This window comes from Colletotrichum navitas, assembly GCF_030913465.1.
Source record: "Colletotrichum navitas strain CBS 125086 chromosome Unknown LY79scaffold_3, whole genome shotgun sequence".
NCBI lineage: Eukaryota > Fungi > Ascomycota > Sordariomycetes > Glomerellales > Glomerellaceae > Colletotrichum > Colletotrichum navitas.
In genome coordinates, this window is record NW_026850549.1 from 79,025 (window position 1) to 91,568 (window position 12,544).

A 12,544-nucleotide genomic window follows, 5' to 3' on the forward strand; every position below is an offset into this window, starting at 1 on the left:
CCCGCTGCTGCTGTTGCAGACCACCCATGTAGTGATCACCATGAATACGGCTCCGACGAGGCACTTGTCTAACGATCTTGGCCAATCTTCACGGGATCAAAATGTTGGCATGTGTGAACCAGCCAGATGACGAACAATACAAGCAATGTTTCCTCGTTATATCTTTTGGTATTCGTAAAATAGCAGATCGTGTCTTGATCTCGAGAATCCCGAGTCTAAGCCCAGCTGAAGGGGTTTAGAACAGGGGCAGAAAACAGTCAAATAAGAAACAAAAACTTCACTGGCCTATCCCATTCGATCCTGTTCATTCCTTGTTGGTCAGGGGCATCCGCCTTCCGTTCTTTGTCCTCCGAGATACACTACGACAATAACAACAAAACATAGCACAAGACCCCCAGAATCGTTTCGAACCTCAAAACCCCTTCCTAGCGAACACTCCATCCGAGTATGCCCAGAAGCACCGTACTAACCTTGGCCCAGAACCAATTCCCCCAGCTCAACGCTTCCCCGATGGACTCCGCAAAGCAACGCCTCGGCAAGAAAGCCAAGACGATAGTCCTCAAGGCCCTTCCGCGGGAGCACCTCGCTTCCCGCCTGTCCCAGAGCCTCGACGCCGCCCTGGCCTCCCTCAAGGGTACCATCCTGGACCTTCCCGACCGCGTCCCGACGCCGAACCCGCTGCCCCCGGCCGCCACGATCCCCGGCCAGACCCCGCTCTCGACCGAGAGCTACCGGACCTCCCGCGACCGGTACGTCCGCTGGACGCTGGTGCGCAACGGAGAGTACGCGGCCGACTGGGCCGGCGGCTGCGTCCCCGCCGACGCCGACGTCCACCGCATGCTGTCCTGGTACACTACCTATGACGTCTACGAATTCCCTGCCGTCGAGTACGTGTCGCTGATGGGCCGGGGGTGGACGAACTACTTCTTCCTCGTCGAGTTCGTGTTCGTCACCTAGCCCTGCGGCAGGCTGCCGCAAAAGATTGTCCTCGAGTTCAGCCTGCCCGTGTGCCCGCACGAGAAGCTTGAGAGCGAGGTCGCGACAATGGTGTGGGCGGCGGCGGCGGCGGCGGCGACGTCGTTGTCGTCGCCGTCATCGTCTTCACCCCGGCTGGTCCCCAGGGTGGTGTTGTTCGTCTCTTACCCCCGGAACCCACTGGGCCTGGAGTGGATGATGATGGAGCCCGTGTCCGGGTTCCCCTTACAGGAGTACGAGTTCTAGGGGTTCACGGACACGGGGCTGGATGGCTCCGGCTTCCCCCGGAAGACGCCGCCGCAGAGCGACAAAGACCTTTTGAACATTGGCGAGGGCATCCGCGACTTTATGGCCAAGATCAAGACAACTGCCTGATCGGCAGCTTGCGGATCAACTGGAAGCCGAAAAGGTTCTACACCGGCTCCATCGTGTCCCCTCGCTTTTACAGCGCTAGTAAGTTTTGGCGGAAGTCCGTCCACGGACCGTACGCATCGGTACAAATTTACCTTGGAGACTACATCTCCGTCTGGAGGGACGAGTATGTAAACGACGAATACATGCAGAAACGGCTCGCTAGCCTGGACATCGTTGTGGGGAGGATGGCGAAGCGTCTTGCGATGCTGCCCGACGTCAAGTGGCGTTTGCCAACCGACGATGACCGCATGAACGGCTGGCCAGTGACGATATCTCACCCGGACCCGCGACCCGACAACGTCCTTGTTGGCGAGGATGGTAAGTTGGTCGCCATCATGGGTTGGGAGAATGCGACGCTCATGCCGATACCGCTGCGGACTGACCTTGCACCATTGGATCGGTTCTTCCAGCGATTCGGGTGTGAATGTGTCATCGATCCCATGCAAATTGACCTAGGATGCGCGCTGCCACCTAGAGCGAAGCTTCTAGACAGAGTTCTGTCCCGCGCCTGGCCGGGCAGAGAGGCGTCCATCGTTTTGGAGCCGGTAATGGAGAGCACGTCAGGCATATAGACTGCTTTCAAGGCACTGATGGAAGTGTACAAGAGGCTGCCCCTGCGCAGAGAAACGGAACGCGTCTGGCTCGACAAGGCCGTCTTGGCTATGTTGGACCAGTACAGGGAGAATTGCACAAAGTAGATTGTCTGGAATCCCAAAATTCTTCAACTCCAGTTCTGATGGGGTTCCAGTAAACTAAAGATGGCTGCGGCTCAAGAGGAGCTACGCGACTGTACTATTGCAGCAAGGGTAATAAAAGATCTAGACGATCGGGACAGATCCGGGTAACGGCAGCGAGGAGACCTCGCTCCGGGAACGGCCCTCCATCGAGATAGGTAAACAACCCTTGGCAAAAAAGCATTGTGGTGTTCATGAATGGCTAGTCCTTCTCTCCCGTGCCCAAACAAGTTTAATGGGGACAGACACTTGCCAAGAGATGGGATGAGAGGGAGGGAGGATGGGAGGACGGGGCATGCGAGATGCATCAGATGGCATTGTCTGCGCGGGTCAGTTTGCCGGCCTACGTCTGAACCTTGGCATCATGGGAGGCGGGAAAAGCAAACAGAGCTGTCAAGCAAAAGAGGCTGCGGCGTGTCGCAAGGGAGATTGCAGGATCGTTGTAATGAACTGATGGACTGGTGATGCAGTGGCTTGCGGTAACGCGGAGAGAATGAATGGCGTCACAAGCTGGAAGCTGACATTTCCGGAGGGGGGTGGTGCATCGCATTGATGACCGGAGCCTGACGTCATGCATCGCACGTGGGTGGCATATGGGATTAGTGGTGTGTTCCGCTGGCGATCGCAGATCTAGTATACGATGTATGCCAAGCCATGTATAACGAACGACCAGCGCGCAACAAACCGAAGCGAGCATGTGTGTATGTATCGTATGCATCAAAGTGGCGAGTAGTAGGAAGAAGATTCGGGGGGAGGGGGGCGAGCAAATCCCAAATCTAGTGTAGATGAAAAAGGCCTACGGGCAGCAGCCGGCCACATCCAACGAAGCATTTGGGGGGACTCACTGACATGAACAACAACAGCTCAACTGGATGATTACGTGTCAACCGCGTAGCGACAACCACCTTATGACGCATTGGGAGTAATTGACAGCATGAAAGTGACAGAAAGGGAGGTGACGGTTTGTCCCGAGTGGTCTGTACGGCTGTGATGCCGCTGCCAACATGCCAATGATTGCCAATGCAGAATGCGGCAGGCCATGGGGGGTGGGGCCGGCGGCTGGCTTGGATGCGGCGCTTGCTATTAAGTCCTTGCATCAGTTTCTTCCGAATGCCGCGATGACACCCCCACCCTGGACTGGTGGGGAACTAATTGTTCGACGCGATGGCAGACTGGTCCGGTTGATTGAGGGTGAGGGTGTTCAGGGGTATGGTAAGTAAGTGCACTACATCTGCACCTGAGGCTCTCTCGACTAGGATGGGTTGACTCGACCCCGGGACCTCTATCAGCAAGTACAGTCGGATGCAGCTGATTGGAACGACGGTCGATATTGGGACGTTGAGAGGGTGCGGAGGGAATAATTCCCAACCGCCAAGAGACATTTTAGGTCAGTGATATCCCTCTGTCGTACTTTCCCTTCTGTTGTTTTGCCATTTAGAGGGAATTCGCAGCAGGGAGGAAGCGGGAGAAACCCAGAATCGAGGTGGGTCTCTTTCCGCATACCGGTATCCTGGAGGAAGGGACCGGGAAGGGAGGACTGGGCCTCAGTTAGCGCGATACTTGCCGCGTATTTGCCCAGTCGGCGCCAACACTGACATGACGACATGGTAGGAAAACTCCCCGTTGAGGGACGCTACTTGTTCAGACTTGCGATGCATGGTGCCGAAACAATGGGACACCGTCTTTGTAGCTTTGCAGTCGCCGTTGCTTGCCAATTACCTGTCTCGATCCAATGCGCAGACACGCTGTCCGAGACGAGACAAAAATATCAACGGCACCGAGATGGAGATGGACAGGGCGGCCGACGGACATGCGCGCCAACTCTCGCTGCGTCCATTCCGCCACAACCTGGCGCACATCATCGACGTGACCAGATACGTTATTCGTACCATCCAATTGAACAAGGCAGCACGGGCGATTGATAATCGTCCTATCGAGGTAGGCTTTCCAGCCAGGAATCAGTCCGCGGTGGAGATTGAGATGAGTCGGAGAGCTAGCTCCGAAATCTGCCATGTTCATACAATGCCCATCCTCGCCAATGTAATGGCAGCATCCCGTCATCCCAGGAGGCCATCGTGCCTAGGGGGGCAGCATGTTACCCATGCACCGATTGAAGTTTAGCCAACTGGACGAAGCCGTTCGCCGTTGGGAAACCCGACAACTCCTCGTGTAAACCATGCTATCTGATGTGCTATCCGTGGTGCGACTGCACTGTCCGGGAGGCTGGGAAACCATTGTCTGAGAAGCAATCACACGAGCGCATGCCATCAGCCCATACGTGTATTTTCACAACGAGGATCGCCAGCCTTGGTGGTACGATTTGGTAAGAGCAGTCTAGACTCGTGTATTCGGCCCTTGTACCACATATGACACAAGACAACTAGCCAGCCAGCCGTCTGTCTGTCTTCCCGTCCTCAGTGCTGAAAGATGGTCGTTGTGTGCCGCGAGGAAAGGCGCCAGTGCCAAAGCGTCCAAGGTGGAACCGCTAGGGAAGTGGGTGCGAAAGTTTCCAGGCTACCAGCCACTAGGGCGGAAAAGTCAACCTTGACGAGGTGCTAAGAAAATGCCAGTGCACTGCCAGCTGGAACTCTCCGTCTCGCGCCCCCAGTATCCGCCGTCCCCTGCGAATCGAAGCAGAGAGCCAGGGGCTAGGCTGTTGAAGCAAGCGGCCCCGGCTCCTTTCTTCATCAAGGGTTTATGCAAAAGTACCCCGTACCGACCTAGGTAGGTAGGTAGGTAGGTAGATAGGTGAGATGCGTTACGTGTATGTGGAATTTGGAGTGGCTGCCCGTGCCCGTAAGTACAAGGTACGTACGGATAGGTAGATACGATACCTACCAAGTCTAGACCACCCACGCGAGGTAGGTACATACACTCACTGCCTGCCAAACCGGCTAATGACGTAGTGCATCAAGTTCCTGCCCCTTTCCTCAACGTCACCGCACCCGAGTCCCACGGCGACGACCAAGATCAAGGAAAAATAACCACACAAAGAGCAACAGAAGGGAAAGAGGGAGCTACGCGTAGAGGGCCAAGTCCCGGTGCGCCTGCCTGCCTATGCCAATTTGAATTTTCTAATTGTACCGGGTTCTTTCCTGCTGCGAGACGATCGCCTGCCACGCGCGCCTGCCGTTGCTTGCCTCCCTCCCTCCCTCCCTCCCCTCCACTCCCCCTTCTCTCCCTTCCAATCAATCGCTAGGAGCAAATCTCATTCTGACGCAGATGTTATTTTGCCCTCCTTGCGCTTGGGCACACGACAGAAAGAAGGTATAAACACCACCTCGCAGTCGACCGCCCCCCCTCGTTTGGCCTTTCATTTCTGCTTCTTTTCTCCCCTCATCGATACGATACCTTTTCCTGTTTTCCTCTTTCTACAGGAACCTCGTCTTGGCGATTCTCATTATACCCAATTCCTCTGTGATACCCCCACCCAAATACCAACAAGCTTTCCCTTTTTGTCCCTTACAACGAAAACCCCCGTAATTACCTATTATTTCGACCGCCGTTCAACAGAATTCACGAAACAATACAATTGCGATAGCTTCAAACCTCATCATGTCCGCAAAGGTCAACAAGCCGACCGACTTGAAGCAGAAGGAGGCCGATGTAAACCGCAAGCTTCAATTATACGGCATCGTGTCCGCTTTCCAGGCTGGCAAGGTTCCATCGGTAAGTCAATGCAGACATGGCGCCTGCGGCCCACGCGGCCTTCCGTTGGTGTTTAGGTTTCATTCCTGCGCCGCCACCTCCCACACCATCGCATAATAATACTGATGAGTTCCGTGTCGCAGAACGACCAAATCGATGTGGCCCTGAATAGCTTCTTGGCCTCCAAGGCCCTGTCGAACCCTCCCGAGAAGCTTTCCCCCGAGGGTAAAGCGCTCGTCGCCGACGCCCGCGATGTTATCATTCAAGCAAAGAGCCTTCTGTTATCAAAGAACCAGGGTAACCTGCTCCAGGACTTCATCTGGCAAACTGAGCAGTTCGACCCCAAGGCCGTACAAGTCCCCGGCGCCCCCATCAACAAGGAGGTTGCCCAGCAGCATGGTGACAAGGCGCTAGAGGGTCTCCGGACTCTCGGAACTCTCATCATTACCAATGGCCAATTCCGCAAGCTTCGTAAGTCAATTCATTCATTTGATCTTTCCTTCACCTGAACTGACACGAGAACAGTCAAGGATGCTACCGTTCTTCTCCGTGACATGGCGGGCGATGCCGCTACCAGCGCCGCCGAGCGTGTCCGCCCCTCGGGTGATGCTCTTCAAGAGATTGATCGCCCCGCCGAGGACAACACCTGGCATGAAGCACCCGACTTCTCCAAGGAGAACTTCAAGAAGCAGGCTCAGGGTGTCTACAAGGGTTCTCTTGCTGATGATGCTCGGGAAGTTGTCAATGCCGGTACCCAGGCGGCTCACCCCAACGGTGCACAGAGCCCTCAGGATCTGGCCGCGACCGCCGCGCGTGACCAGCAGGAGGGAACTAGCTCCGGTGTGAATGCACAGGGTGGCATTAACGCAGCTCTCAACGTCGTTCAGAAGAAGTACAACGAGAATGTCGATGGTGAGACGAAGGAGCAGGCTCGCCAGCGCAAGGAAGAGTACCGTCGCCGCGCCAAGGAGTACTTTAACAAGAAGATGCCTCAGGAACGCAAAGAGCAGACCATTTGGCGCCTGAAGAAGATGGTGCTCGAGTGTCAGCAGCACCCCGATTATGCGCAGGCCATCGAGACTCTTCTCAACCTCGCCGAGGAGTATGCTGGCCACTCGCGTTCCATCGCTCAGGGTGGAACTGGTACTGTCAAGGATGCCCGCGCCGGTCTCGCGCAGGCTGAGTCCGACCTCAAGACCCTCATCGAGCGTTTTGCCAACGGAACTTCTACTGAGGACCTTTTCGAATCCATTCAACAGATCTACCGTGATGCCGACAACGATCGCGAGCTCAAGGATTGGTTCAAGGCTATGGACCGATACGTCCGGCGCTGCCTTCTCGAGCAGGGATACATCCTGGATGAGGAATCCAACCAGGAGTGGAACAACCTCTACGACCATGGTCGTTACTTGCTCCGCAACAAGTACCGAGCTCACACCGACCGAGTCTTCGATGAGATCAAATTCTTGATCGATCAGTTCGACCAGGATCCCCAGAATAAGCGCTTTGGTCAGGCTGTTCAAAAGTTGTTCACCGACCTCGGCAATGACGAGAACGGCAAGCCTACCTTTAAGCCCCATCTCATTAAGGATCTCTCGGAAGTCATCCTCCCTTCCATCTTTGAGAACGTGGCTTACGTTCCCGTTCCTCGCATCGAGTACTCCGACCCTCAGTTCGATGCTATCATTGAGAACCTTGTCCTTGAGTCGGACAACTTCATGCCAAACGTCCTTGAGGTTAACAGCGAGAACTACTTCCTTTGGGGACGCAAGAACACTTCCAACAAGCACAAGCAGTCTTTCGAAGTCAAGTTTGCTGGAGTGCAGCTTGACCTGCGTGATGTCAGCTACCATGTAAAGCGCAAGCAGGGGTTCCCGTCCATCACCGACACAGGTGTTGCCGACATCCTTTTGGCTGGCGATGGTTTCTCCTTCAAGCTGAAGCTTTCCTCTGCCGACAAGAAGGATAGCCAGAACTTCTTCAAGATCGACAAGGTCGATGTGGACATTAAGCACATGAGCATCAAGCTCAAGCAGTCCAAGCACAAGCTCCTCTTTAGCCTGTTCAAGCCCATCATGCTCAAGGTTCTCCGCCCTGCTCTGCAGAAGGCCGTTGAGAAAGCCATCAAAGACCAGGCCACCCAGCTGGACAGCCTCCTTTTCCAGGTCAAGCAGGAAGCTGACCGCGCCATTGACGAAGCTCGCTCCGATCCCGAGAGAACCCCCAATATCTACAACCGTTACGCCACTGCCGTTCAGAAGCGTGCTCTGCAGACTAAGCAGAAGGCCCAGGAGGTTGCTGCTGACAAGAAGGTTAACTACGCCATTACCAAGGAGGACTCCATCTTCCCCGACATCAACCTTCCCGGTGGCATTAGCACCAAGGCCACCGAGTACAAGGAATTGGCCCGCAAGGGAGAGCGCTGGGAGAGCCCTGTCTTCTCCATTGGCCAGGCCAGCAAGTCGACTGACATCCCGCCCGCGCCTCGTATCGAACGCAAGAAGCATGGTCTGCCCACCCAGCAGGGACAGTATGCTCCTCATGCCAACGGCAACCTGAATGGCAACATCGTCAAGAACTCTGATTTGCTGTACGATGCCAACCCCAACGGTGGTCTTAACGGCACCGTCAACACCCTCTCCAGCCCTGCCCATGTCAGCGGCTACTAGAGTCTCCAGTCCCTTAATTCATTTTCCTTTGTTGCCGAGAAATATTGTAACACGAGTTGACGGCAGACGAAAACACTTATACCCGCGTGGAGAGTTAGGGTCAACGGACAGCTTCCATAGCTTAATGACGCGTCGCGTTGTAATAATTGTTTAGCAGAATTCACTTGGTTTCACCATACATTGGTCTATTCTATGATTGTTCTTCTGCCTGAAATTAATGAAATTGCTGGTCTGAAAAGCCGTGGCCACGTCCGAAAACAAGGAAAAGTGTGTACTTGGCAGTGACTACCTCTTGGATTGCCCATGCAAAGGTACATATACCAACGACTCAGCTTGGTATGGTCCAGGAAGGCAAGAATGATATCCAGCTATCGGTAGCTCTTGATTTACCTCCTTGCCAAGAGCAGCCCCAGGATAGAGTCGTGATGTCATTGGATTGAGATAACTGCATCCTGAGGGTTGTTGTGGCACTTCTATAGGTGATTGTCATAGCCTGCATTCTAAGCTCCGATGACTACCAGACGTAAACTAACTTCCACATCCGAGTTACGAAGTGCAAGAACACAGGTACACGCTTTGATGGAGCAATACACGCACTGACTTAAACTAGTGATTACAGGTTCAGACCAGGGAAGGCACCGAATGAAATGTCTCAAATCTACATGATCAAAGAACGAATCAAGAAGACATTGACAACATATAGATGGTTTTCCAGGCCTGTTTCAGTTCCTGGCCTTGGCCTGGTTCGGGTCCGTCTGCTCGCTCTTCAGCCCCGCCAAACCGCTTTGCCGTTGGGGATCCCGCCCCGTCGTCTCCTCCAGGTGCTGCTCGCTGGACGGCTTAGACCCGTAACCAAGCAATGCCGAGCGGTTGCCTCCGCGGGTAGTGTTTTCAGCCACACCGGCGGCGCGGTCGGGGGCCCCGGTGAGGAAGGCGAAGAAGCCGCCGACCGCCACTGCGACTCCCGCGACGAGAAAGATGGTTGACCTGTGGAGGGGTTGTCGTTAGGGGGCTTTGTCCCGTCACACGAGCGCGACCGGTGTCGGATGAGGAGAAGTTGGAACCTACCTGTCGCTGAGCTGATCAGGTGACGTCGGGGCTTTCTGATCTGATCCGGGCTGTTTGCCGCCGTGCTGTGCCGGCGTAGGCTGGGCGGGTTCCTTCACGGCATAGGTCCGGCGGACGGTGTGTTGCAGGGGGCGGCGGAGTGTCGATGCCCGCAGGGCCGGTTGTAGGTGGAGGACTCTGGTTGATGACATTGTGATTGGATTATTCGAGTGGTTAAGGATGAGGTGGCACGTTTAGATGTGTGAGGTACGATGTTGGAACACTCTACGGGGATCGAGACTTAATGACCTATGCAGTATGAATTTGATCGTGTGACATTCGATTCGCAGCAAAATCCCCTCTGACAATTACTGTAGAGATTCGGTTATATACCTAGACGTATGGAATGATTTGTCAATCTACCGGCCCTGGGCCTGAGGGAAAGAATGTTGCCCGAGCGCCGGGTGATGCGATCGATACTGATGAGGCGCTCAGCTATGACAGAGCGATGATGTAGACGATACACAATTCTGAGCCGATTTATGTGGGGGCCCGTTCATCCTACCACCCGCCTCAGACGATCTGCTTTCAGGCACAGTCTTTGGATTCCGATAAAACAGTGCAGCTTCCGGATAATGTCTTGGTCTAATTGATGATTCATCAGCTCCGGGGTGCGAGCCTCAAGGAATATGAACAAAGACGCCACATTACCTAGGCGCATCTAGGAATCCGGTCACCCCAATCTCACCTAACCCATCATTCCCCATCCCCCTTTTCCTCCTCGTTTTCTAGGGAGGCCGCTAACGATTCCTCAACGCCGTGTGGATGCCTCTATACGTCCAGTTCAGCCTCATCCGGTCCAGCTGCGCCTGCGCCGACATATCGGTGACATGGCGCGAGTTCCGCTGGACCTGCGACGCGCGCGGACGCCGCACCGAGTCCCATGTCCGCAGCGCGCGGCCGACGTTGTCGGTGTCGATTCTCTCATGGAGAAGGAGGCGCAGGCCCTCGGCGTCCTCGATGGCCTGCGTCGCGGCTTGGTCCTGGAAAGGCGTCATCGGATGCGCCGCGTCGCCGACCACGACGGCGCGGCCCCTGGTGTACGTTGGTAGGGGGTCCATATCCTCGACTTTGTAGAGGTGGACGACCTCGACGTGTCTATTTCCCTCTCTCCCACGGTGGGGTTGGTCAGTGGTTTCTGTGTCTTTTTGGAGCACATATGGCGGAGCAAGCGAAACTCACTTCATGATCTCGAGGACCCACGGCGCAAAGTCGAAGAAGTGGTCGAGCATCTCCTCGGAGGTCCCCTCCGCGTTCCAGGACGTCACGCTCTCGCCGGAGAGCATCGAGTCCGGGATCCGCGCGATCACATTGAGGGCGGTGAGGTCCCGGCAGGGGTAGAAGACGATGTTGCGGTTGGTCTTGTCGTCGACCGCCATGATGCTGAAGAAGCCGCCGTTGGCCGGGTCAATCGCGGGCGGGTATCCCTTGAGGATCTCGCGAGCCCTGTCAAGTGGGAACGTGAACCGGTAGAGGGAGACGCCCGTCGAGTGGAAGCGGGGCGGCTCACCCACGATGGCCTGCCGCACGAAGGAGTGAATACCGTCGGCTCCTGCGGGAATCGTCAGGGTTGTCTGCCACTCATTCATTTCTCTCCGTTGGATAACGCGTCCGGGGTGGGGTCATCCTTACCGACAATGACGTCCGCTTCGACCTCACTGCCATCCCGCAGCCACACCGTCCCCATCTCCACGTCCACCTCCTCGACCTCGACCCCGTCTACGACCGTCGCCGGCGGGCCGGAGATGCCCAGCTTCGCCGCGTCCCCCGTCGCGAGCCGTAACAGCTCTTCCCGCAGGTCCGTCCAGTGCATCAGCAGCCACTCGCTCCCGAACGGCTCCGCCGTGCCCGTCGTCTCCCGCAGCAGGTTGCCCTCCTTGTCGTAGGTCCGCGACCCGGCGCAGACGGTGGCCTTGAGGTCGCCCGGGCAGAACTGGAACGCCCTCTTGAGCATCCTGCTGCCGTTGGGCCCGAGGCCGATTCCCGCGCCGCGCTCGGGCGCGGACGACGGCTCGCGCTCGTAAACGGTCACGTCGTGGCGCTGGCGGAGCACTGCGGCGGCAGCGAGGCCTGCAATGCCGCCGCCGACGACGACGACGCGCAGCCTATTGGTGTCGTTGTTGTTCATCTTCTTCCAGTCTTCTGGAGTCCTGAGACTTCGTGGATTCACAGTAGATCGCGATAGTGAGTGCTATTCACAACAATTATCACTCCTCCCGGAGACAAAATTGGGGGAGGGACATAATGGTCCTGCTTTATGCCCAACCGTGTGTCACCGCATAGTTCAAGGCCTCGTCCCTGAGACATCAAACGAAATTCTATTCGTAGTTGTGATGGATGCTGGTCTGATGCCCGAAACTCTCGAGGTTGAACGGACGTTGAGAAGTCAAAACCCAAAACCCCGGCCTCCAGTCAGGAACTCAAAGTTACGCGGTATGAGCTAAGCAATCCTTGTATCTTATAAATGGTCAATAAGTTGATCTGGGAATCGTGTTCCGGGATATTCCCAGCCCAATTTATCAAATGTGACTGGTATCGGCCGTGTCCGAGCCCTGGCCGACGGTTGAGATCGCTCCTATCACCGCAGCCTTTCAGAGTCGGCCGTCCGGTATTAGAGTTGAGGCGTTAGCCAAAGATAGATTGGTTTACCCGCTCCCATCTTAGAGCCTTTTGTCTTATCTCTGGGGGCGCAAGAGACGTACGTACACGTCTAATCAACCTTTCCTATCTTCTTTCCAGGACTGGAAGCTCGCGGAAGAGAACGCGCGGCTAGATCACCGCGGTCCATTCAGACAACGTGCCCGACGCCAAAGTTCGGTGCCTACATAGGGCACCCTTTCACGATAAGCTTGCCGCATCTAGAAGGAGATAAGGCATTGGCGACAGGACGAGCGAATGATATGAGAACAGGTGACTGTCATGGCTCGGTCTTTGTTGGAGGCCGAAAGGCGTCGCTTACTAGTCAGACTCGCTCTCAGGCGGCTGACGCAGCAATAT

At 55.6% G+C, this 12,544-nt stretch overlaps 5 protein-coding genes across 5 annotated transcripts; 3 read left to right on the forward strand and 2 right to left on the reverse strand.

Annotated features, from left to right (window-relative positions):
• Positions 1-510: 510 nt before the first annotated feature.
• Positions 511-2,087, forward strand: LY79DRAFT_586394 (uncharacterized protein; the record flags this gene model as incomplete). The annotated part of the gene is given in 7 exon segments (XM_060560631.1): positions 511-948; positions 958-1,122; positions 1,168-1,208; positions 1,358-1,517; positions 1,539-1,715; positions 1,800-1,934; positions 1,962-2,087. Coding segments are annotated over 7 exon segments (1,242 nt in total).
• Positions 2,088-3,403: 1,316 nt separating this feature from the next.
• On the forward strand, positions 3,404-4,358 carry LY79DRAFT_536263 (uncharacterized protein). The gene is made up of 2 exons (XM_060556582.1): positions 3,404-3,510; positions 3,735-4,358. The coding sequence occupies exon 2, from the start codon at positions 3,780-3,782 to the stop codon at positions 4,242-4,244; it is 465 nt and encodes a 154-aa protein (XP_060419524.1). The 5' UTR covers positions 3,404-3,510; positions 3,735-3,779; the 3' UTR covers positions 4,245-4,358.
• A 1,056-nt stretch (positions 4,359-5,414) lies between these two features.
• Positions 5,415-8,624, forward strand: LY79DRAFT_646241 (uncharacterized protein). Its single transcript, XM_060562459.1, has 3 exons — positions 5,415-5,792; positions 5,915-6,242; positions 6,297-8,624. Exons 1-3 carry the CDS (start codon positions 5,679-5,681, stop codon positions 8,438-8,440), a joined length of 2,586 nt encoding a protein of 861 aa, XP_060419525.1. The 5' UTR covers positions 5,415-5,678; the 3' UTR covers positions 8,441-8,624.
• Positions 8,625-9,162: 538 nt separating this feature from the next.
• On the reverse strand, positions 9,163-9,699 carry LY79DRAFT_586396 (uncharacterized protein; the record flags this gene model as incomplete). Its single annotated transcript, XM_060560632.1, has 2 exons — positions 9,163-9,427; positions 9,509-9,699. The coding sequence occupies 2 exons, from the start codon at positions 9,697-9,699 to the stop codon at positions 9,163-9,165; spliced, it is 456 nt and encodes a 151-aa protein (XP_060419526.1).
• Positions 9,700-10,287: 588 nt separating this feature from the next.
• Positions 10,288-11,675, reverse strand: LY79DRAFT_699633 (uncharacterized protein; the record flags this gene model as incomplete). The annotated part of the gene is made up of 3 exons (XM_060564897.1): positions 10,288-10,657; positions 10,730-11,099; positions 11,180-11,675. 3 exons carry the CDS (start codon positions 11,673-11,675, stop codon positions 10,288-10,290), a joined length of 1,236 nt encoding a protein of 411 aa, XP_060419527.1.
• Between the last annotated feature and the right edge of the window lie 869 nt (positions 11,676-12,544).

Coding starts and splice junctions, on each gene's coding strand:
- LY79DRAFT_536263 (XM_060556582.1), top strand. CDS start 3,780: ATGGTGCCGAAACAATGGGACACCGTCTTTGTAGCTTTGCAGTCGCCG.
- LY79DRAFT_646241 (XM_060562459.1), top strand. CDS start 5,679: ATGTCCGCAAAGGTCAACAAGCCGACCGACTTGAAGCAGAAGGAGGCC. Junction 5,793..5,914: donor AGGCTGGCAAGGTTCCATCG/GTAAGTCAATGC, acceptor TCCGTGTCGCAG/AACGACCAAATCGATGTGGC. Junction 6,243..6,296: donor TGGCCAATTCCGCAAGCTTC/GTAAGTCAATTC, acceptor ACACGAGAACAG/TCAAGGATGCTACCGTTCTT.